A 24,782-nucleotide genomic window follows, 5' to 3' on the forward strand; every position below is an offset into this window, starting at 1 on the left:
AGAGATGAGTGTTTCGAGACCGTTGGATCCGAGATCCAATGGTCCGAAAATCAAAAACAAAAAGGAAAAGAGAGAATATGGGTTTGTTTTTTATTTTCGGACCATTGGATCCGAAGGCTGGCGTCCCTATGAGGATATCCTCGTGGTAGACGAACTCTTTTTTTGAACGTATTTGGCGCTTATGTGGAGGTGTATATATCCACTTTCCATTCGAGATGCCAAACACTAACACCTAATTGGTCCACGTCACCTAAACATCAACAATGGCCTCCCACTGAAGCCACGACTTTGTGTTTGACCGACGACCACACTCTCTTTCTCCCTATATAAATACCAGCTACTGCCTAATAATTAAATCTCTGGAATGCTGATCTGGAACTGAAGTATCAGGTAAGATCTCCAACACTATATATATATATATATATATATATATTTCTTAATTACAAATTATTAGATATTAATCTCTGATGATTAATCTTTTGTCATTTGAAATTTGAAATTAGATCGAATATATTAGACGTCTATGCTGCTGATACAAAAGATGGGCTCTTTATGCAGTAAACATCACCATTACAATGAAGCTGACTTGGAAGAAAATGCACAGGTGATTTTTTTTTTGTTTTTTTCTTTAAAGATTTCGCCTTTACCGTTTTTATCTAATTTCAGGCTGCAGAAATCGAGAGGCGAATTGCCCAGGAGACAAAAGCTGAGAAACATATCCAGAAAATTCTACTACTTGGTAACTGTTATTTAAATAATGCTAAATATACTCAGTTGAAATTTTTGTGCCTGGCATATTTGTTTTTGGTTGGAAAATATGTGTGGGCAAGCCTGTTTTTAAAGAGATCAGTAACTCAATTGTGTGTAGCGGGGTTCGTATTTGTTTGTTTCGTTCTGTTTGTCATTGTTAGAGGCTTTATTTGTCGAGAGAGAGAGAGTGCTTGTGCATTTTTTACCCTTGACAATGTTATTTAGAAGTTAAATTTCGTTGTCATAGGGTAGTTACCTCAATGTTATGTTTATGTTTATGTTTATGTGGGCAAGCCTGTTTTTAAAGAGAGCAGTAACTCAATTGTGTGTAACGGGGTTCCATATTTGTTTGTCATTGTTAGAGGCTTTATTTGTCTAGAAAACTTAAGAGAGAGAGAGAGAGAGTGCTTGTGCATTTTTTTATCCTTGACAATGTTATTTAGAAGTTAAATTTCGTTGTCATAAGGTAGTTACCTCAATGTTAGTTATCACATTTATTGTTTAGTTTGTTGGGGTGGTTTAAAATTGAGTATTCTACATTTGTTAGAATGTTTTTCTGGAATACTAAACTTCTATTTCCGATCATTGTGGGGAAAGGAGCTGGAGAGTCGGGAAAGTCTACCATTTTTAAACAGGTTAGAGCCTGGGCTCTTTTAAACATTGGGAATTCTATTTTTTCCTCTGAACTTACACTCTTCTGAAATCTTTCTGTGTGACTATTGTTCAGATAAAGCTTCTTTTCCAGACGGGATTTGATGAGGTGGAACTAAATAGCTATGTCTCAGTTATCCATGCCAACGTATATCAGACAATCAAAGTATGCAATAATAGAAAGGGTGTGTTGGTTGTTTTTGTTGTTTAGTCTCAAATGTATTTATATTTGAAAAGCATTGCCCTTTGATGAGTCATATCTAATTTCCCCTGACCCTTATTGAATTTATTCTTACAGTTACTGCATGATGGGTCCAAGGAATTCCTTCACAATGGAACTGATTCGTTAAAGTATGATTTGTCTGATGAGAATAAGGTTTGAATCTGTCTTTTCTGTCGCTCCAACTACATTTCTAAGAGTTTCACTTTTCTACAGAATCCACAATTCAAAAGCTTTAATACTTGATTTTAGCTTGATCATATAGATTCCTTGAAGGCCACTTTAAAAAATGGTTATTTGTTTCTTTTAGAGGAGGTCAACTCTTAATAAGTATATTAATTCCTTTTCTTTTGGCATCAGGAAATTGGGGAAAAGATATCAGAAATTGGGAGCAGGTTGAGTTATCCACCCCTGACTAAACATCTTGCGCAAGATATCGAAAAACTTTGGATGGATCCTGCAATTCAGGTATAGTCTGTATTATTATATATGTTCTATCTGCTTCATTCAATCTTTTGAACTGATTCATGGCTGGATGTGAATGTTCTCTCTTTCTTCTTCTTTTCATCTAGAAGGATTAATTTGATCTTGTCCTCTCTTTCTCCATCCTTTGTGCATGCAGGAAATTTCTTCAAATGGCTCTGAACTGCAAGTTCCTGATTGTGCTCACTATTTCATGGGGAATTTGCAAAGATTTTCTGATGTCAATTATATTCCGACAAAGGTAGAAATGTAGTAGGATTCGAGGATTCCTCATTTAGTTTTCAAGTTATGTAACAAGTTTTTATGTAAAAAGCGTTACCATATGAATACTTAATAATGTATTTCAGTCTGACTTTGTATGGCTGTTGCCTTTATTAACTATGCAGTCTTACACAAAAGTGGGAATCTGGTCGGCATAAAATTTACTATCATCTTCTACTTTATGTTGTGGCTTGTTTTAATTTCTAAATTTTATGCTTCACTATTGCAGGAGGATGTTCTTTATGCACGAGTTCGAACTACGGGTGTTGTAGAAATTCAATTTAGGTGAGTTTCCGTTTCTTGTTGGAAGTGTATTGCAAGTATGATTATGATCTTATTAGTTCGTCTTAATTGGTTTCAATGTTTGCTAGACTACTAATTGGTTAAGGAGAGGTCAAAATCGTTCACAAATGAAAGAGTAAAGAGTAGTAAACAAAAATGCTGTGAGAAGTAAAACAAATCTGTAGACAATACTGTCAATTGAGTTATCTAGGAAACTCCTTTGATACAACACTTCAGCAGAATATTTACGCAAAATCTAGAGAACATTGTAGATCATGTGTTGCAATATTATGTAAATTTTACAATTTGCAACCATGATATGTCAAGTGCAATAATATAAGATGCTAGTTTATGAGAGTATAATGTTTGCATAGCATCTCCCTGTAAAACACTGATCATCCCGGTGTAAGGTAACATAATTCGATTTGAAACCGTTTAAACCAGTAAGTTATCCTGCAGAAATAAACGTCTAGTTTTAGCAAGCGGATTATGTATGGTAGTATTGTTTGCTTTGTATTATTAACAACACCATTGCTCGTTGGCGACTTAAACAAGTCTTTATTTACTGAAGGTAAAAACATTCCTGCAGCCCTGTTGGTGACAACAAGAAAAGTGGGGAAGTTTATAGGCTTTTTGATGTCGGAGGCCAGAGAAACGAGAGAAGAAAATGGATCCATTTGTTTGAAGGTGTTACAGCTGTAATATTCTGTGTTGCAATTAGCGAGTAAGCTTACCATTTTCTATTTCAGCTTCAATATTGGGAATGGCGGATATACATGCTATTACTACAAGCATTTTACTCATAGTAATGCTGCCATAGTAATACTTACCTTTCTAAGTTTTAAGATTTATGATGTAAGTGTTAGACCTTTGGTTGCGTGAATGAGCGAAATCAAAAAGTTACACATACACAAGAACACAAAGAAGAAAAAGCAGTTACACAGGTGTAACATTTAACACGTTTCTGTTATTAATTTTTTTTTAAATGAGTAAGATATGCTTTGTCTTCATAACACCAGTGTCAATTATTATCCTCTAGATGCAAGTATGTGACATGTTCAGACAAAATGAGGACCTTAGTTCTTCAAGGAAGGTTTCTTCTTTCTCTTATTTGTATTATTGATGACTCTCGTACATTAGTATACGAAGTAGTTGGCGGCTTTCCATCTGATTGATAGTTTGTTACTAAGCCATCATCTGTTTATTCATGCCTATGCTGTAAATCGTTTGGTCAGTTCTTTCACTTAAATTCTGTATTTTTCCCTAGTTCTTCCTATTATATCAAGTACGAGTATTCAAATCAAGAATGTGACTAGATGGTTATACTTGATAGATTAGTGTATTTTTGCAAGTTACGTGCATATAACAAACTCTAGTTACTTAGTGCGCGTTTGGATCAGAAGTATAAGTGAAAAGTAACTGTTTAAAAAAGTGACTTAATCATTTTTAATACTTTTTGAAAAATGGTGTGTGTTTGGATATGAAGTGACTTATCAATTATATTTTATTTACCAAGTCCACATTCAACACACAAAAAGTGAGAAGTGAAAAGTGGAAAACACCTATTTTAGAACTTATTGAAAAGTGTAATTTTTTCTTTTCAAAAGTGATTTTTTGTACTACTATCCAAACACACTTTTTCACTTTTACTTGTGATCCAAACGGCCGCTTAGTACTTTGCATTAGCAATTGTAGATAGATTAGAGAACCTCAAACACAGTGAGTTTTGGTAGAAATACACCAATCTGGATAGAGTGAATTGAGCAAATGTCAAACTGGTCTATGTTTGCCAACTGTCTATGATCGAAGGATGGTGACAATGCGTTAACAGTTGTATGTAATGACTAATTGCTGCACTATGTAACTGGTGGTGGAAGGCTGTTATATTTTAATTGAGACATATTACGGTGTAAAATCCTTGCTTTTATGATTATTAAGAGATGCTAGAGTTTAGGTAGACAGAAGGGTACCCTCATGGGCCAGAAGTTGGTTCGGAGATGTTGCAGGAGATGATATATTTTATCTAAGCTGATCAGTGTCCTCTTACTGGACAAAATATATATATTAGAGTCTAACTATCTTTGATCTGACAATGGTAATCTAGGTATGATCAGATGCTCTTTGAGGATGAAAACAAGAATCGGATGATGGAAACCAAGGAACTCTTCCATTGGGTTCTGAAGCAACCATGTTTCGAGGTTCTCATCTTGGTTACCTTGGCATCACACCATTTTTAGTTGTGTTTTTATCCACCTAAATGTTGTTTTGTCGCAGAAAACATCGTTCATGCTGTTCCTTAACAAGTTCGATATATTTGAGAAGAAGGTTTTAAAAGTGAGATTTCCCATTTTATTTCATCTACAGTTTGCTAGCTGTCATCAATAAAATTGTTAATCTTTACATATGTTGCGCAGGTTCCACTAAGTGTATGTGAATGGTTCAAAGATTATACGCCTATGTCCACTGGAAAACAAGAGACTGAGAATGCTTATGAGTATGTGGTTTTATATTTTAGTTTTGTAAAAGATTACTTATTGCATTTTTCACCCTTGTTAAAGAACCTTGAATGGAAGATATACATATTTCATATCAATCCTACAATATATCGTGCCGTTCCACAGAAAAATGGCTTTTCACGTTTAAGTTATGGTGTTTATGGAAGACTTCTAGCCTCCAATTCCCTTGTCCGTTGATTTTCTGACTTATTTGTTCTGTCATTAAAATTTCCTCCTTTCATCTATTACACTTAAAACTGCAAAAAAATCATCTGTCATCATGTGTTACTCTCAAAGTTTTCCTCCCTTCCTTAATCTAGAGTAGCTTTGTGTGGACTTTAGAGAAGCTGCAATTGGCCATTGTTTATCTGTAACCATCCACCGTCTTGCTTTTGTATCACAGTTTAACATAATGTATTCTGTTAACAGATTTGTGAAGAAGAAATTTGAGGAACTGTACTTCCAAAGCACCGCTCCTGATTGTGTTGACCGGGTCTTCAAAATCTACAGAACCACTGCTCTTGATCAAAAGCTTGTGAAGAAAACATTCAAATTGGTGGATGAAACTTTGAGGAGGAGAAACCTCTTTGAAGCAGGTTTATTGTGACTATGGTGCATCTTCCATACCAGTCTATTCATTTTTGAGGAACTATTTCTACAGTTTTGCCACGAAAGAAAGACGAGAGATCAGTTTCTTTGCCAAAAGATGAAGTGCCTTGTGTCTGATAATTATATTGTTACCGAGAATCCTGTTTAAAGGTTCAATGTCCTGTTGATCAGATCATAGCTAAGCATTTGGCCTTCCGTGTTACATTTATGTATAGGCACTGGTATGTTTGCGAGACCCATCTCCACTAGACTTAAGTTTAAATGTAATGCATATCAGTTGTTGTGTCATCTTTACAATTTACAATCAAGCCAAATTTATCTTTACAGTTAATCCATATCAGCGCTCAGTTTACAGGAAAGAATCACGAGAGGTTATATACCTAGATAGATAACAACTCTTCGAACAAGCTCTGACCATGGGTTCATTCAAAAACAAGTTCATGAGTTTGGAATTTCAGGAATTTTGAAATGTCAAACTTTTTAAATTTTGGTCAGAAAATGTTGGAAACATATCGACAATGTCACACAGAGTAACACATCAATATTGGTCAGTTTATAAAAAAATATATATATACTGTAACATATCATATATTCTGCTTTATTTTTTTTTATAAAGTATATTCGGCTTTATGGCAATTGTGTTTCAGGATCTTCAGACACTTGTAGATATCAGAATAATTTGCAGTTTATCAGGGCTTGTTGCTACTTATGTCCTTTTTTACACTAAATTTTGGTTGCATTTCAGGTGTTGAGCGTTTGCATAACAGGTGTGTGGAAAATACCAGTGTTCTAAAAAACGCTAGGCGGTAGTCGGGCAGTGGGAGAGCGCTTAGACCTTCTAGACATTTATCATAACTAAAAAAATAAACACAAACAAAGATATTTATTACAAAAATGCGTAATAATTGAGGAATATTGACTTCATATTAAAAACATACTCTTTATTATAGTGACATATAATTTACATTAGACTTAAGTCTATTAAGCTCATTCAAATCTTAAGCCTACACAGGCCTTTATTTTTTGACATTTAATCATTCAAAAAAAAAAAAAAAAACTTGACTGGACTATCTAACCCGTCTTATCGGTCTGTCTAGTCGGTCCACGACTAGGGCCTAAGCAAGTCAGTTGGGCACATCCTAGCGCCTAGAGACCGCTTGGCCGATTTTTAGAACATTGGAAAATACTAAAAATAACATTTGCATAAGAAAAACAAGCCCAGCAATTTCGTGAATACTAATTCATTTTTTGGGTTTTTAAACTTTTGATGTCGGTTACTTCGTAGTGCGGAGCGCCAACATGGTGTCTTTACATGTCTTCTATAGATAATAAAGGCAAAGAATTAAAGTTTAGGACACCACGAATGGAGATGGGAAATAATCCATCTGCCCCAAGTTGGATTCCGAGCAGGTTAAACATTTGTTTATGAATTTTGCGAACTATGGCTTGGATTACACTGTTTATTGGGACAAGATTGATCTTAAGAAGAGCACAAACATTAAAACTAGTACTTTTATGTCCCCGCCTTTGCACACTTCCCTGCCCTGAAGTTGGTAGATGTTTCGGTTCTGTAGGTCTAGGGTCCAAGATTTTTATGATGAGTTGTTTTCAAGGCATAAGTTTTCACCATCCTAATCATGGTGGTTCTACAGATATCCCAACACCCTGGGCTGAAGTTTTCGACCCAAAAGAAAGCCTAGCCTTACCTCTTACAGAGCCTCCCCTGAAAGTGTATGCCATATGTGGGACCATAGTATAAAATATCCCCATATATCGCGATATTTGGGGATATCTATCTAGATTTCAGAAAAAGATATATAAATATCAGGATATGTTAAGAGATATATACGACTGCAAATATCGACGATATTTTGATGATATTTACAATATTTGCGATATTTTGCGATATTTTGTGTATATAACAAATTTATTTAATATTTATAATTATATTTTAAATAAATATAAATAATGTATAATGATATATCAAGAAATATCCACAATATCTACGATATTTGTCGATATTTCGGATATATCTACGATATTTGCATGTGAAACAATGTCAAATATCCCCAAAGAGAAAGATATATCCACGATACATATCCAGAAATTGAATATCGATAAATATCCATATCTTGATATTTTGTACTGTGTGTGGGACAACAGGGATAAGATTCTTTTGTGTATACAGAAAGGCTTATTCTGTTGATGATTTCATGTTAACTTATGATTTTGCTAATGAGAAATGGTTTGAAAGACTTGTGGAAGGTTTAGGTATTGTTTCTTCAAGTGTAGTATCTAGTGAAGATATTCATGTGGGACATGTGGTTCACATTGGAAATGGATCTTTGTCTGTTGTTTGGCATGCCTATGTTTAATCAATTTTATCTTCTGAAGAAAAAGATGTTTGCATTCGATGTTTCACCTTTCAAGTTAAGGCAGGGCCTCAGACGCTGAATGGGGAAGCTTTTTGGTGGCCAATGTCCAAGCTTGTTCAACTCACTATATTCTTACCACTGGAGATAGTTTTATTCAGTGTATTCTCAGTTTCTCACTCGCTCTATTTGCTAGTAGTTTATTATTTTTGAAGTTGGGGTGTAAATTAATTAAATTTTACATATTATACACATTTAATGAGTATGAAAATCTAAAAACCAACCCCACTAGCTTAATTAATTTATGACTCAGAACAAGTCCAATAGAGAGCTGTTAAATTGGGCTGCTAAAAGGTGACACATAGGCTTTTTAGCTTGCCGAGCCAAATTTGGCACCACAAAATAAAAAAATCAATCCAATCGCATTTTCTGTTTTGAAGTGCTAAATGATACGAATGATATAGTTTCTGCCGTTCGTCAATTATTTTGCAACTTCAGTTAAATTTTTTTGGACGAACGACATAGTTTCTACTGTCCATCGAAATTTAACACACAGACGGTATAAGCTATGCCGTCCGTCTCCCGAACTTATTATAACAACTACTAATGAAGGCCTTAACTTTGACTGGGTTTTTAACTCCTTCCAAATTTAAAACCCTTTTAGCAATCCTATTAAAATGACATTTTTGTAGTTAGAGTTAAGGGTGGAATTTGAGCCGAGGGCTCAGAGCTCGGCTTGGGCTTGGCTCGTTTATTTCTACTCGAGTTCGCTTGTTTTATATGTAGAGCTCGAGCTCAAATTAAAACTCGTGTAACAAATGAGCTTGATGAAGCTCGGCTCGAGCTCGCTAGTTTAACTATATGAGCCGAGCTCGAGCTAAATTTAAAACTCGTGTAATTAGCGAGCCGAACTTGAACATAGTAAAGCTGGTTGGAGTGCTATATTTTTGGAATTGCTTTCACAAACCCGACTTGGGCTCAAACAATCAAAGATTGAAGAAACAGTCAAAAGATGACAAGAGCCACCTCTGAATCTAGATTCCAATTTCAAATTTCTTTAAAATGAATTTAAAAAAAATAAAAGCAATTTTCAGGTTAAGTTAAAATAGAGGAAAACTCATAATAATAATAATAAAGATTTAGTTTCTATAATTGGTAAAATTTATTTTGCATAAAGAAGAAAAACAGTCAGCAAACTTTAATCCCAAAAATCAGTACGAGTATAAAAACCTTCAAATTTCTCTCTCCTAATTTCTCAACACCGCCGATTCAATTCTCTCTCACACACAACACACACACACAAAAAAAGTGATCAGATCTGTTAATCTCTATGAACTTTCATTTCTCACAGCTTTGAGAAGCTCTGGGATTCGTGTTGTTCACAATGAAAACTTTTATTAGGTAAAATTTAGACTATTTTTAGTGTTTTTATGAACTAGTTTAGAATGGGGTGATGTTTTTTTTGGAAATGATGAATTTGGATGATGGGCTTTGTTAAATTAGTGTTTTTGGATGGGAAATTTTTGAAATTTTGGTTAGGTTTTGTGAAAAGATTGAAACTTTAGCTGGAAATGGAGATAATTGAAAGGTTTTGGTAATGAATTTGATTGTTTGTTCAATTGTATGAGGCTTTGGTGTTGTTGTTTTGGTGATATATGGGAGAAAATGAATGAAGGGAAAGGAGAGGAGAATGGTTATGGTGATTTGGGGAATGATGAATCTAGAAGTCTTGATTCGAGGAGACGTAAAGCTTTAGATAGATTCATGGATGGGGAAGGTTCTTCGGGGACAGCAGTTGAAGGTGAAAGTTCTGCTGGAATGGAGCTGGGGATGGGGAGTTCAAGCAATTTTGATGAGTTTGGTTCTGGTAGTAATGAGGGAATTATTATTAATGTTGATTTTCTGGATGATGTTATTCCGGTGCAAATGACCAAAGGGAGTCGCGATTCCCAGCATAAAAGAGCTAAAGTGCATTCAGATTATATGTGAGTTTTCAGTATCATCAATTTTTAACACCGGGATAGTAGTGCTTCTAGAGACTATGGCTATATGTATATGCAATCTGTGATTTACACGTTGCATGATTATATCTTTTCTATGGTAAATGCATCATATGATCATGGAGGAGTGTTGAAGCACTTGGTTGCTGTTATGTATAATAACGTGTTACCATTCACTGTAAACAATTGTTAAATTCCATTTGGAAAATTTATGCAATGTAGGTTCACTGTTTATTGTAAAACATTGCAATATTTTATTTGGCTTATAATGAAATTCCATGGACATTTAATACTTTGCCTTTAACTGACGACATTCGATTCGTAATAAACTAATGTAAATCTGAATGACACCTTGATGGAGTTCTAGTGAAGTTACTTCGAAATCCATTCCCGAGTTGTGGTAAATCTTAGTGACACCAATAACTTTTGAGATTTTGACATGTTCTAGCTGAACCACATCTTCTCTTCCACAAAAATTTATTCACCCTATATTGCGTTTTCTTCCTGAATGTCAGTTGATATGTCTGCTAGGAGCATTCTGAAAATGTGATTTATATTTGGATCTGAACTCTGATTTTGCTGTCTTGTTTACAGGGAACACCACTATGAAAATGTATTGTCCTTAGGTCTTGATCGTCTACCTCACGTGCTGATGTGGGACATAATATATCTTTGGATTCTGTTTCACGACACGGCTAAGTAATGGTCCTTTATCTCAACCCGAACCCAATTGAGGGTGGTAGTGAAGACCATATGGACCCTAGTGACGATACTTCCAAAATGGAAGAATTTGAAATTAGGATGGACCTGACAGATGACTTGTTGCATATGGTAACTGAAGGCATTTGTCATTTCCTTTTTCTATTTTTATGCGTTTTGTTATCTGTATAATCAGAGGTATGCAATTGGTCTCAGGTTTTATCTTTCTTGGGCCAAGTTGATCTTTCTCGAGCTGCTAGTGTATGTAGACAGTGGAGAGTAGCTAGTGCTCACTTAAGACTTCTGGAGGTACTTAAATTTTGAAGATCGGTGTATTTCATCAACACAGTGTAAGTCTTCCGTCAATATCAGTTCAAATAAATGTGTGTTATTTTTGGGGAATGTTAGTACACCGCAGCCATAAAAGGGGATGATTAGGTATCTTTATATCACATTGATATTCTAACTAATTTGGCTTCTTTTAGTCCAACTATCCTTTGTCAGTCCCACATATTACTCCCTTTAGCAAGGTCCCAGGGTACACTCATTAACAGTAGATATACAGCCATAATATTGTAGAATAGTGGCATCCCAGCTGGCTACAAAGTATCGAAAATTGTAATCGTGAGTTCTTGACAAACAAAAATAGGAGCCTTGATGCTGATGACGACGTGTGCAATGAACTTAATATAGAATAAGTTGTGCAAATCTCACCGTACTATTAAGGAATTTTTTGAGTTTTTGGAGGTACTACCTCACGTTTGGTGGAATTGTGGGTTGGGTTCCATGTTGGCCTCAGGTTTGCTAGTTAAAATTTCCAGACAATTCCACAGCACAGTTTTGTTCAGGAAATGCCGTTGACATCTTAGTTAGCATCAAAGTTTGAAAAAACACTTTGAATTTTTCCCATTAATGCGGCTTATACCTCAATTGACTCTGAGGTCCGTCCTAGTCTTCAAAACGCTTGCCGGCGCCTCATTGCCTTTATGAGTTTTTTTGAACATTTGTTACAAATTAGGTTAATTAGTGAGTTTGACATACCCATCTTCAGATGTCATGGACGAGTTGTAGCCTTGCTTAATTTTCTGTACTTTTTAGTATTTAAAATTGGTTTAAGTTATGTGGTTTGTAATGTATATTTTATTAGTTTGAACGTGGTAGCCAATTGTTACTGAACTTGTGCATTTGCAGTTACTGATATGTGTCACCGGTATCCCAATGCCACTGAGGTGAATGTCTGTGGTGCTCCTGGTATTCACTGGCTTGGTATAAATGCAATAGAGTTACTGAGGTAATCAACATTTTTGGGCTTGTACAAACTGCCATGCTTTATAGAAAGTTCTATTATTTTATTTTTCCGTTAAGCCTACAAATTTGATTAATCTTCAGGAACTTGGAGATTCTAATCTTGGGTAAAGGACAGCTAGGAGAAGGTTTTTTAATTATTAGGAGATTGTGCCGCTTTTAAAAGTTTGAGTGTCATTGATGCAATTCTTGGTGATGGTATCCTTGGTAATGGTATCCAAGAGATAACTGTCTTTCATGATAGACTTCGTAGTCTTCAAATTGTAAAGTGCGCGTGCTTCGGGTCTCTGTCAGGTGAGATATTGTTAGGCTTACAAGCTGGCATGGTTTAGCGTTTGAATGAACTTTTGTACTGAACTTTGGTACTTATCAGGTGTCCCCAACTCGAAGTTTTGTCTATGAAGCGCTCAAACATGGCGACATAAGCCCCTGAATTGTCCTCAGTTACGTGAATTAGATGTAGGTTCTTGTCACAAGCTATCGGATACAGGGATACGCTCTGCAGCAACTTCATGCCCATTATTAACATCTCTGGACATGTCAAACTGCTCATGTGTTACTGATGAAACTCTACGGAAATAGCCGTAGCTTGTTCTAATCTTCGACCTCAATGCATCTTACTGTCCAAACATCTCACTTGAGGTCAGCTTCTTTCTCCTTCCTGTTTATTTTTGTGGGGTTGGAGGACTCTTGTTTGATTTAGTCTTAGGTTATTTTTCCTGACATGATTTCTTTCTGCTGCAAGTCTGTTAGGCTCCCTATGCTGTCTGTTCTGAAGCTTGATAACTGTGAGGGGATAACATCAGCGTCAATGGTTGCAATATCTCATAGTTATATGTTGGAGGTTAATCTTTTTTCACTTATAAGACGTTCTGATTTTCTTTACGTATGTTGTGTGTAGTCTTTCCATCACATAGAACCCAACGATCAAAATAAAATGATTATTCCCCCCCCCCCCCATTTGCAGGTTCTGGAGCTCGATAATTGTGGGTTATTGACATCAGTGTCCTTAAACCTTCAGTATTTGCAGAATATCCGACTTATACATTGCCGCAAGTATGATATATTACTTCTGACTTTCTTCTTCTAGTCGTACTACTGTTAAGAAAACTCACGTTACCAAATAACCTTTCCCTGATTTCTGCAGATTTGTTGATTTAAGCCTACAAAGCCCTAAGCTTTCATCTATAACTGTTTCTAATTGTGCCTCACTGCATCGCATCAACCTTAGTTCCAATTAAGCTTCAGGTCTGAGTTCAAGACAGTCAACATAAATTTTCTATTCTAAACATTTTTTTAAGAACTGGATTTCAAATCTAGTGTCTCGTGTATGCAGAAATTGGTACTGCAACGGCAGGAAAGTTTGACCACTTTGGCATTGCGTTGTCACTGTTTGCAAGAAGTGGACCTTACTGAGTGTGAGTCCTTGACCAATTCTATTTGTGATGTTTTTAGTGATGGAGGCGGTTGTCCAACTCTTAGATCACTCATTCTCGACAACTGCGAGGTTTGTTAATCTCATCTAATTTCTTCCTATGGATTATGGCTTCTTCTTTTCATTCCTGTCTGTTTTTATTACTAGAGAAAGTACAAACAATGGTGATGACGTGGTTCAATTGTCCTGACAATGTCTTTGTAAAGAAATTAGAAAACTTATTCTGACTTATACAGGTGCCCTACACTTGTCCTGCATGGCCACATCATCATTTATTTACTAGATGGAGCCTATAATTGGTATATCTTTCTCTTGATCGGTAAATTGAAATTTCCATTAAAAAATAAGTAGGTCAAGAAGACCTACAAGCACAGTACAAAATATCATATAGCGATATCTATCGAGATTTCAGCAAGGGATACATAAATATTGTGATATGTGTAGAGATATTTAAGACTGCAAATATCGTCCATATTTTGACGATGTTGGCGATATTTGGAGATATTTGGTTTATGTAACAATTTTATTTAATATTTACCATTATATTTCAATTAAATATAAATGATATAACAAGAAATTTCCACAATATTCTCGATATTTGTTGATAGTTTGGATATATTCACAATATTTGCATATGAAACAATGTAAAATATCCCCAGAGAGGAGATATATCCACTATACATATCAAGAAATTGAGTATCAATAAATACCCGTAGCCCGATATTTTATACTATGCCTACAAGTACAACAAGAAAGATAAAAAGAAAACATCCTAAAAAACTACTGTGCAAGCTACTATTCAAGAGTCTATATAAAATTTCACCCCATCTCACCACAGTCCCAAAGAAAATGTTTCCCAAATCCATGGATGTTTTGCTCCAAAAGCAAAGAAGGCGGTTTATGGTTGTAAATAATGCCCTTTATGGTTAGTTAGTGGAAAAATTCTGGATGTGATCATTATCACTGAATAGGCTATTGCTTCTAGAAGGAAGAGTGTGAAACTGGGTTAAATTTGTAAGGTCTATTTTTCCAAGTCTTATCATCAGGTGTGCTGAAATTTGTTGGTTGTGGTTGGATGGGTATGTGTTGTGGATGGAGGAGCTGGATTAGGAGATGCATTTCATTGGTTTTCTTTCCATTCTTTTAACGGAGTTGAAGCTTGTTTGCGTTGTAAGTTTTTCCAAAAAATGTTAGCCTTGAGGTCCTTTTTATGCTACTGTCTTGGGTTTTTCAGGGAAATAGTCCCTCGTGCAATCAGCCAAGAACTAGAATTCAAAATAAGTTGAGTTATAGCAGTATAGCATGCAGCAATCATCGGGGTGCCTGCTGTTCAAATTCTACTGAAGTGACTTCTAAGGTCACAGATGGGCTGATGCTGTCCCACCTCCTGGTTTTGTAGCAGACCTGAGGGAGTGTCGGTTAAATACTTATGCTGGCCTGGATTGATCTACGATAGGGTGCTATATGGGGAAAGCGACCTCAAATGGAATGTGAGTATCGAAAGTAAGGTGGACCATGGAGTTGCTGTGAGTATAGGACACCACGGTAAGAAGAAAGTGTCTTCTAGTTTAGTTGGTAAAACCTTTGGGTGATGATACTAGAGGTCTAGGGTTGAACCCCTACACACCTCGAAGTTACTGATCTCTTTAAAACAGACTTGCCCATACATATTTTGCAGGTGCCAACTAGCAAAGTTTGTATTACCTTTGGGTCATGATACTAGAGGTCTGGGGCTCGAACCCGCCAGCACCAAAGAGTTACTGATCTCATTTAAAATAGGCTTGCCAATAAAAAAAAACATCTATTTTATTTGTTTGGGGTTATAGTGTTGCAACTTACCTTTTGGATCAACATAGGGATGATGATGCGAGTTTCTTTTATTGTTTGGTAAAAATTGTTTCATTATCTTTCGAAATAAAAGTAAACAATAGTGTCGCGGTGCAAAATGCTTATGCTCGAAAGAATCTACTTGCTTGGTATAAAATGATTTCCGGCCTCAAAATCAACTTGTCCAAGTCTAAGATCCATGGTGTGGTACTGTGGAAAACTTGGGGGAGATTGCAAATGTGTTTGAGATGTGGTGTTGAATATTTTCCTATTGCATACTTGGGCTTGCAGCTTGCCCTTGGGAGCTAAAAATAGATCAAGAGGTATTTTGTTCAAGGTGATCGATAAAGTGGTTTCTCGCTTGGTGTGATGGAAAGCCAAGTGTCTTTATAAAGTGGGAATGTTGATGTTGGCTTTGATTTAATCATCTTTTTCTAACATTCCCAACAATTACATCTCATTCTTGTGGGGTAGTGAATGAGACGAGTCAAACTTTGTCAAGTAGGATAGAGTGTCTTTATTTATAAAGAAGAGGATGGTTGGGGTTGTAAACATGTGTTGCTTACAAACTTAGCTTTGTTAGGGGTATTGGTTCGAGATATGGGAAAGTGAAAGATCATTTGTGGAGAAAGGTGGTGGTAGACTTGTATGGGGGTGAGAGAGGAAATGGTTGATTAAGTGGAGAAACTGTTTTGTACCACAATCTTAGGAGGGGTATCACTGGTGAATGAGACACTTCCTTGGAAGGATAGCTTTTCTTTTCTGTACCGGCGTATCCATATCTTTTTGGGATGACATATGGGTGGCAGAATCCTTGGTTAAAGAACAATTTGGTGGAATCTAGTTACTTGCTTTGAACAAAAAGACACTCTTTTCGGACTATATAGAGAGGGGTGTTAATGGTGTGAATTGTAGTGTGATGCTTAGAACAGTTAGAAGAAGACTCCATGATTGGGAGATGAAGATCTCGAGTGCAATTTACCAAGTCGGTATAAACTTTGGAGAAGTGGATACAAAATTATGGGTGGGATGACAAGAATGCCTTCACAGTACATTCATTCTACCAAGTTTTGGCTAAAGGAGTATGCTTCAGTAGTGCTTGAGGAGAAGAAAAGGGTTACTAGTTTTCTATGTAAGCCGGATTTAGAAGTACTCTAGCCCTTTTGGAGTTGCTTTCTTTTGTTGGGGTGCTAACTTGGCTAGAACTTAAACTATTGATAGCTTTAATTGGAGGGTATGAATATAGATGATATTTGCTTGTTATGCAAGGATGTGGATGAAACATTTTTTGGGATTTGGACATCACTCTTCACTTTTTTGAAAATTGCTTGGGTACCACCATCTAATATTAAGGAGGCTTTGGGGGCAGATCACTTGGCAAATGGTACAGTGTGGACACGATGGAAAGAAAGAAATATGAGGGTCTTTGATCACAAGGAAAAGGTGTACAAGTTGGTTGTGGAAGTCAAGTAGATTCTCTTCGATTGGGCATGTGCTGCTCCATTGTTTAGGGGTGTAAATTTTGTTGATTTTATGCGCAAATAAAATGGAATGAGTAGCTATTGCTACTTGCTACGTAAATCTCAAAACATCGTAATCTCTATTCTCATTGTTCGATAAAATAAAAAGCTTTATTAATAAAGTATAATAATAAATAACTGTGTTTTAAAGCTTCTGTGTATTGTTCTCTGCTGTTTTTATAGTTACCTTATTTGCTTTTGATGATACTTTTTTTTCCCCGATGGAAGGTTTTGTGTGACATCCGTAATTACATGCTTTATCTTTTGACGTTTAGTGGATTCTATTTTTTTTTGCAGAGTCTGACGATAGTAAGGCTGCGCAGTACTTCTTTAGTTAGTCTTTCTCTTGTCGGTTGTCGTGCTATGATGGCTCTCGAACTGACGTGCCCGTATCTTGAACAAGTTTACTTAGATGGTTGTGACCATCTTGAAAGAGCATCATTTTGTCCTGTAAGTAAAGTTATTTGTTGATCTGTCATCTATGGACATAGTAGCGAAGTATTTTAGTTTGAGAAATATTAGTAATGGTTTGGCACTGTAAGACTGTGACACTTTAATGCCCATGAAACCCAGAAAAGTAAAAATTGTCAATAATATCCCATAGTCGTTGCTTATTTCTCAAGAATTTTGTGCTAAATGAGTTTCATTAGCAATATTACTTTCTAGCGATGGACCATGTCCTGTGTTATTCTGTAGTCAGTTTTTTAAAATTTGTTCGCCACAGCTAGTACCTACATTTAAAAAAAAAAAATTAATTCCTCTTTTATCCAATCTAAATGGTTTTACAAGATTTTCCGACTTTGACCCTTACCGATTCATTACTCCCCCACTTCTTCGCTTATAATATAATTTGTAACTGGGTTCATAAATCATAGGTTCTGATTGTATCAGTGTTTTAGCTATACAATTTGTATATCTGTTTCATATTAATGCATTGCTCAAACCAACTTGTGTGTATTTTCGTTTTCTCTTTTCTGTTATAGGTTGGTCTTCGCTCACTTAATTTAGGGATCTGCCCTAGATTGAACATACTCCAGATTGAAGCACCCCATTTGGTGGTGCTCGAGTTGAAGGGGTGTGGTGTTTTATCTGAAGCATCTATCCACTGCCCACGTTTAATGTCTCTAGATGCTTCCTTCTGCGGGTTAGATGTTTTTTTTTTTTTTTAATGTTCTTTATTCAATTTTTTTTTCAAATGTTTTTTAACGTCTGATGCTATACTCCTTTGCAAATACAGCCAGCTCACTGATGATTGCTTGTTCGCAACAACTGCTTCATGCCCTCTCATTGAATCATTGATATTGATGTCATGCCCGTCTGTTACCCCTGATGGTCTGACGTCACTGCGTTGTTTAGCGCGTTTGACCTTGCTCGATTTATCGTATACTTTCTTGATGAACTTGCAGCCAATTTTTGACTCCTGTTTGCAGTTGAAGGTAAATCCTCAAAAACTCCGGTTTGAATAGACAAGTTTGTGCTGCCTTGAGAAATAGTGAACTTGAGACCATATGTTCTTTCATGCTTTTGTCACCTCATTTTAGTAGTACACCTATGTTTGGAAACTAGTACTGGCAGGTTATAGTGATATTAACCAATAAGGAAATCAGTGTTTCGATTGTATCTTCAATAAAAAATAAAAATTAGATTGTGGGCGTCGGTAATTTCTTCCCCATGTTTCTTCTAATTAACATTATGTCTTTTTACAGGTCTTGAAGTTACAGGCCTGCAAGTATCTAACAGGCTCCTCATTGGAGTCTCTTTATAGAAAGGGTGCTTTACCAGAGCTCCGTGAATTAGATTTGTCCTATGGAAGTTTGTGTCAGTCGGCCATTGAGGACCTTCTTACTTGTTGTACACATCTTACTCATGTGAGTTTGAATGGTTGTGTAAATATGCATGACCTTAACTGGGATGGTGGCTGTCAATTTTTTGAGTCGAGCTCTACTATGCCATCCTATGAGGATGTTCAGGCACCAGTTGCGCTGTCTGTCCGTTCACTGCAGAATCTTAATTGTGTTGGATGTCCAAATATAAAGAAAGTTGTAATTCCTGTAGCGGCTGGTTGTGTTCACTTGGCTTCTCTAAATCTTTCTTTATCTGCAAATTTGAAGGAAGTTGATCTCGCTTGTGTAAATCTGAGCTTTCTCAATCTGAGGTACTGGCTTTTCATATTTTGTGACTTGGTTTGTATTATGCGATCTTTCTTTTTATGTTCCAAGTGCTTACTTCTTTTCAGTAATTGTTGCTCCTTGGAGGTTTTAAAGCTTGATTGTCCAAGATTGACAAGCCTCTTTCTTCAGGTATGCATTTGCATGTTTTTCGTCTTTCTACGGTTGAGTAATCTTAAATCTGAAGTGTTTACGCAACTTGGTTCATGATTAAACATAAACATTCCAATTTGAGTTTGGGCATCAGCTTCAACCATTTAGTGAGTCATAGTCCATATAGATTCAATGGGAATAGGTACACTTATTTGGTTCTTTATTTCTTTTAATCTAGGTTACATGGACACGCCATATTTTGAAAAGAATCTGTGTCGGATACGTATCCACGTGTCCGTGTCCGTATCCGTGTTGGACACACACGGACACATATTGTATTTAATTTACCTCGAATTTCTGATTTACCATCTAATTTAATAAATTTATAATTATTAAAAAATTAATTAATTATTCCTATCCGTGTCCCCGTGTCGATCTTCAACTGCTCGCCGTATCCGACACCCCGTATCCGTGTCGGACACCGACACGCGTGCCCGTGTCAATGTAACCTAGCTTTTAATAATAGCTACACTTTTTATTATATACTAATACTAATAGTTGAATAGATATACATATCGTATGTTATCTTTAAACAAGTGCAGTATCAAATCGGGGCATCCTTCCTATGACAACTTCAACCCCCTCCCTCAGTTATATTTTTGTTAATTAAATATATGTACACAGTGCACACATGCGGCTGACAGGAAGCAAAAGCCTTATTTTATTTGCTGGAAGGCGTGCATTTGTCTCCATAGATTCCATCACAGCACACCCTACCTAACCCGGTAGACAGCTACTTGAGGAAATTTGTGATTACAACACTTTCCATGGTGTAGATCATATCAACAAAAGTGGATACATAGTCAAGCTAGGAGCTTTTTAACTTTTGAGTAGAATTTATAACTTATCTTGACTGTATGTTTACATATTCAAAATCAGCCATTGATTCATTGTGGAAGTGCATTATTTAGTAGGGGTGTCAATGTAGCCTGTCTGTTACATAAAACATGTCTAAATATAATAAAAATTTTGTAACAAACAAAGAGCTTAACCACTTTACCTCTACTAATCCGTTGCAACTGTCTCGCGCAGCTGTTTTCTTAACTTGGTTTTTTGTTCCTGAGTGTTACTTGTATGTCATTCATTGATCTGCAATTTTTTGCATTCTTATCTTATGTTTGTGTCTTTTATTGGCAATTCGCCTTATAGTCCTGTAGCATTGCTGAAGAGCCATTGGAAGTAGCAATATCACACTGCAGCATGCTGGAAACACTTGATGTTCGTTACTGCCCCAAGGTGTGACTCTCTCTCAAACAGAAACATGGACTTGTTGAAACTTTCATTATAGATGAAAGAATAGAGTCAATATGCATTGCACTTTTGGATATTTTTATCCCCTCACCAGTCGTCCCACTGATGTATATTATTTTGTTAAATCTTGTGTAGATTTATCCAGTGAGCATGGGAAGGCTACGTGAAGTATGCCCTAGCTTAAAGCGCATCTTTAGCAGTCTCTCTATGTCATGAATGGCAGCTTTGCCCGGTTTTCCTTGGAGGAGGTGGATTGGAGTTTTAGTGCAGTGTCCAGTGGGTTGTATTTCATCTGCTCTGGCTCGGTGGGTATTTTATTTGTAATGATTGCCTTTGTTGTAAATATCTTAATTTTCTTAGATAATTATGTTACCCGGGCTTGTGAGAGCAAGAAGTGTTGAATCAGCTGCTGTGCCGTAAATCAGCTGGTCTGCAATTCTGCATGTAAACAAATATACAGCGCCCATATTTATTTTCAAATTATAATCGGGTTTGGCGCTCATGATTCATTTATCATATTGATGAGGTCACCTTGGTGTACAGTTGTGGAGTAGAAGCAGACAAAGATGTCATTGGGCATTCGACTAAATCAGAATCCAAGTTGTTTGTAGCAGTTACAAATGTATAAGGAGTAATAATTTATGTTTGAGATTGAGTAGATTTTGAACCTACTGTACAATTTATTTATTTGTTTATCCTTTTCTTGTTAACATCATGTGTTTTGGTATACTGGGTTATTTTTTCTCTCGCTAAATACGGTAAGGTAGCTAAGAAATGAATGGAAATGTTTCCACCGCTATAATATTAACACAGGTAACTCGCATACTCATTTTTGACCCTCAAGGCCTCTGACCAACAATTTATTCCATTTTTTATGTAAGGAGTAATTGATTGAAATAGCAGGTCTTGTGTCCCACCTTTCTATTTGACCTTGCTCAATCTGTTCCAGAAAACCTGCTTCTGCATTTTGTTAGAGTAAACATGTCCATCGATTTGATCATATCCTTGTTTGTTGGATTGTGCATTGGAGCCGTTAGGCCTGGAGCCTGTGGCATTTTGGAACTGCAACAGTACTGTTATGATTCTAGTTGAGGGAATCATGCATTTCCCAGAAAATCTAGGCAAGGCGTGAATGTTACACAGAATAATATGCAGTTTCAGATGGGAACTTTTGTTTTCAAGACCGGTGCTATCGTTTTTACCATGGGGTGAATTCTGCACTTTAGAGCCGTTCTGGTCTTTGGGACTTATACTGCCATAAAGGACACGTACTAGAGCTTAGCGTTGAAACTTTAAACCCATCATAGTACCTCCTAACACATCCTTGGAGGTCGTTTTAACCCCACTCCTTTCAGTCCTTTGTACAATTGTACTTGCAACAAGTTTCCAAAAAGTTGTGGCATAGAAACTGTTAGGGAGAAGGGTTTCAAGTTGTGGCATAGAAACTATAATTTTAAATATGCCTTGATGCATAAATATCTAAGTAGAAGACTAGAAGCATAAATTCGGTGTATAGGATCTGATCTTGAAATAATGTTATTTTAGTAGGCTACTATTAAAGGTATGGAGGTGGTGAATTGTTACTGTTCCGGCCTGATTTATGACGCCCACATGCATGCTTTTCTTCAGATTTTAAAGGAGAGAGAGAATCCCCACTCCCACCCACCCGGCCTGCAAGCTTCTCAGTGACTGAAATAAAAACAGACGAATCTATATTTCATTGTTTCTGTTCTCTTTTAATTCTTCGTTTCTCTCTCACAGTTAAAAGTTAAAAAAGTTGGACATAATTTGCAAGTGTGAAGGCAATTCAGAAAGTGTGCATGTGGAGAGGTTTATGTGTGTAAACGTTATTGGTTCATACCACCTTTATATCAGCAGGATTCTGTGAGTGTGAAGGGATTGGTGGAACCATTTTTTTGGCAGAATGAGGCCATGCATGATGCACTCCTTTGATATTATCCACAGCTAGACAACAGAGTCTGCTTCCTTTATTTTGATTTGAATTCTATAATAAATAATTGATAAATACAACTCCTTGTTCTCTTTAGTCTATTTGTTGGTTTAATGGATAAGAGATTTTAAATGGTCCAACATCAATCTATGGAATGATTCATGAACCAGTACTACTACTATCACACTCACCATTATCACTATCTTGTTGTCTTTCCTAATTGTATCAAGACCATAAATTTGCTAGTTAACTAATGCCTCTAGTGTTTGATGTGCAAAACGAAGATTAGTAAATCATGTATTGCTCGTTCATTATCGAAGTTTTAGTGCTGTACAGAATTGTTTTATGACGCGCAACTAGCTAGTAAGCATAGTAGTATATAGTTTGCGTGAGCTTACACGGCGAGCTGATAATATAATTTGTCTTGATTGTATTATTATTAGTAAAACGCCAATACAAAATGACAACAACTTGTATGTCATTTGGCTATGAGTAAAAAAGATGCAGCCTAAAACCGTTGGGATAAGGGTATTGACATTTTGTTGATGTCTTAGTAGATCTGTAGATGTATTACAATTTTTGGTGTGGGAGTAAAATGACTGAATATGACAATTTTGTTGGGTCATGGGTGGTTGATGTGTACGTATGTCTTCTTGTTTGTTTGGCCCACATGAATTCTTTGGGCGTGGAGGTTATGATTTGCATTTGTAATAGAATCCAACACTCTCTATCTCTCCTGCAAGGCTGCAACCACTATCTTGATCAATATTTACATTTTCACCAAATGGGCAAGTTAATAATACTTCTGGTACCCAAAAAATGTACTGTCTACAATTTGCGCTTGAAGACAGGATTTTGACGTGGGTATCCGACATAAACAGTGAACTGAATTATTTTGTTAGATGAAACTCAGAAAGGCTTTCATTTGTGTAAGGCCCAACATACCATCTTGCACTTTACAAAAAGCAGCGAAAAATAATGGCACTTTTCAAATTGGAATATTCACTGCTGACATTTTTACGTTTTTGATGATTGCTAGTTTGGTACAGTAAATGTAGTCTGAAATAAGGGGTTGTATGTTTAGTTGTTTACACGGTGGGCAGTAAGACTGTGCTCTCCGATTATATACTACAAGGTGGTCGGTTTCACTGCAAAAAATTCTATCACAGTGGTTGTCAAACCCATAAAATGTTTGGTTATAACTTATAACTGTTGTTAACTATTTCATTTTGTGGTTGGAACCCATAGCCCATAGCATAGTACAAAATATCAAGATATGACAAAATATTAATTTCTAATTTATGGATATGTATTGTAGATATATCTTTTTTTTAGAGATATTTGACATTATTTCATATACAAATATCGTGAATATATCTAAAATATCGATAAATATTATAAATATCATAGATATTTATTGATATATAATTTATGTTTATTTGAAATATAATGGTAAATATTAAATAAAATTATTATATACACAAAATATCCACAAATATCACAATCTATCCTAAAATATCGATAATATCACCGATATTTATAATTATAAATATCTCTAAACAAATTGCAATATTTATTTATTCTTTGTTGAAATATGAATATATATCGCGATATTTTGTACTATGACCATAGCCCACAGCCCCCATAGGGCCAACTCAAATTTGCTCCTATCTCGTTGTTAAAATGATATATCAGGTTTTACAAGGATAAAAACTTGTTTCGACTTTGCTACACAACTTGTCAGATTTTGTTATTTCGATGATTGTTGTTTCAGAGTTACTTCTAAAGACCTGCAATCTATGTATATGGTCTAAACAATATGGCTCTATGGACTATTATTGCACTTATCCTGATTTAGATATGGGGTGAATTTCCTCATGATCTTAGTAGATGAACTACTTGATTAGACAAAGGATGTGATCTATCGACGAAGTACAAAATGGTTGATTGGTACAAAGGTTTATAGAAAAGGCACCTATACACTGATTCAAGAGCTTATTTTTGTGTAGATGATCTCTCCATCATGGACATCACTATTAAAAAAGCAGCTCTACTTTTGCTGTTAAAAATTACATATTGTGCTATGTAGAATATTTGTTTTTATTTTCCTTGAATCAACAAAGAAACCATGAGAGGTTTGGTGAGTGTTGTAATGCATTTATATGACAATAAATAGAGATTTCATGGCATTGGTTTCTTTTGTTGATATGGACCTGTGGACCTGCACACATAATACAAGTACCTTTCTGGACAGCAAATCCTTTGTCCTAAGATCAAGTACGAAAACAACCTCAGCAACTTTGCCAAAATGGGATAAAAAAACGTACAAACAAAATCAGTATCCCAAGAA

General features: G+C 35.9%; 2 protein-coding genes and 1 pseudogene across 7 annotated transcripts; all 3 read left to right on the forward strand.

Annotated features, from left to right (window-relative positions):
* Positions 1 to 249: 249 nt before the first annotated feature.
* LOC147506991 (G protein alpha subunit 1) lies at positions 250 to 6,039 on the forward strand. Of its 4 annotated transcripts, none has more exons than XM_086599719.1 (14): positions 250 to 390; positions 504 to 604; positions 667 to 739; positions 1,348 to 1,385; positions 1,478 to 1,567; positions 1,700 to 1,777; positions 1,982 to 2,089; positions 2,244 to 2,345; positions 2,595 to 2,650; positions 3,237 to 3,371; positions 4,752 to 4,845; positions 4,922 to 4,981; positions 5,062 to 5,141; positions 5,572 to 6,039. In XM_086599719.1, exons 2-14 carry the CDS (start codon positions 524 to 526, stop codon positions 5,747 to 5,749), a joined length of 1,173 nt encoding a protein of 390 aa, XP_086455845.1. In that variant the 5' UTR covers positions 250 to 390; positions 504 to 523; the 3' UTR covers positions 5,750 to 6,039. The 4 variants fall into 4 exon arrangements, with proteins under 4 accessions (XP_086455845.1, XP_086455846.1, XP_086455847.1 ...); XM_086599720.1 differs by having other exon boundaries at positions 1,351 to 1,385; XM_086599721.1 differs by having other exon boundaries at positions 325 to 390; positions 1,478 to 1,586.
* A 3,284-nt stretch (positions 6,040 to 9,323) lies between these two features.
* On the forward strand, positions 9,324 to 13,634 carry LOC147506992 (F-box/LRR-repeat protein 15-like; annotated as a pseudogene). The gene is made up of 10 exons (XR_015217510.1): positions 9,324 to 10,108; positions 10,718 to 10,954; positions 11,039 to 11,172; positions 12,014 to 12,113; positions 12,212 to 12,421; positions 12,501 to 12,769; positions 12,873 to 12,971; positions 13,095 to 13,183; positions 13,275 to 13,375; positions 13,464 to 13,634. The product of XR_015217510.1 is annotated as an F-box/LRR-repeat protein 15-like (transcript).
* Positions 13,442 to 21,191, forward strand: LOC147506993 (F-box/LRR-repeat protein 15-like). Of its 2 annotated transcripts, XR_015217509.1 has the most exons (9): positions 13,442 to 13,634; positions 17,207 to 17,359; positions 17,893 to 18,053; positions 18,147 to 18,345; positions 18,616 to 19,064; positions 19,146 to 19,209; positions 20,380 to 20,466; positions 20,617 to 20,786; positions 21,025 to 21,191. XR_015217509.1 is itself a non-coding variant. In XM_086599724.1 (8 exons), the coding sequence occupies exons 1-8, from the start codon at positions 13,458 to 13,460 to the stop codon at positions 20,695 to 20,697; spliced, it is 1,371 nt and encodes a 456-aa protein (XP_086455850.1). In that variant the 5' UTR covers positions 13,451 to 13,457; the 3' UTR covers positions 20,698 to 21,191. The 2 variants fall into 2 exon arrangements, 1 of the variants encoding a protein (XP_086455850.1); XM_086599724.1 differs by having other exon boundaries at positions 13,451 to 13,634; positions 20,617 to 21,191.
* Positions 21,192 to 24,782: the final 3,591 nt, after the last annotated feature.

The sequence above is a fragment of the Coptis chinensis genome, chromosome 3 (assembly GCF_015680905.1).
Source record: "Coptis chinensis isolate HL-2020 chromosome 3, ASM1568090v1, whole genome shotgun sequence".
In the NCBI taxonomy this organism is placed as follows: domain Eukaryota; kingdom Viridiplantae; phylum Streptophyta; class Magnoliopsida; order Ranunculales; family Ranunculaceae; genus Coptis; species Coptis chinensis.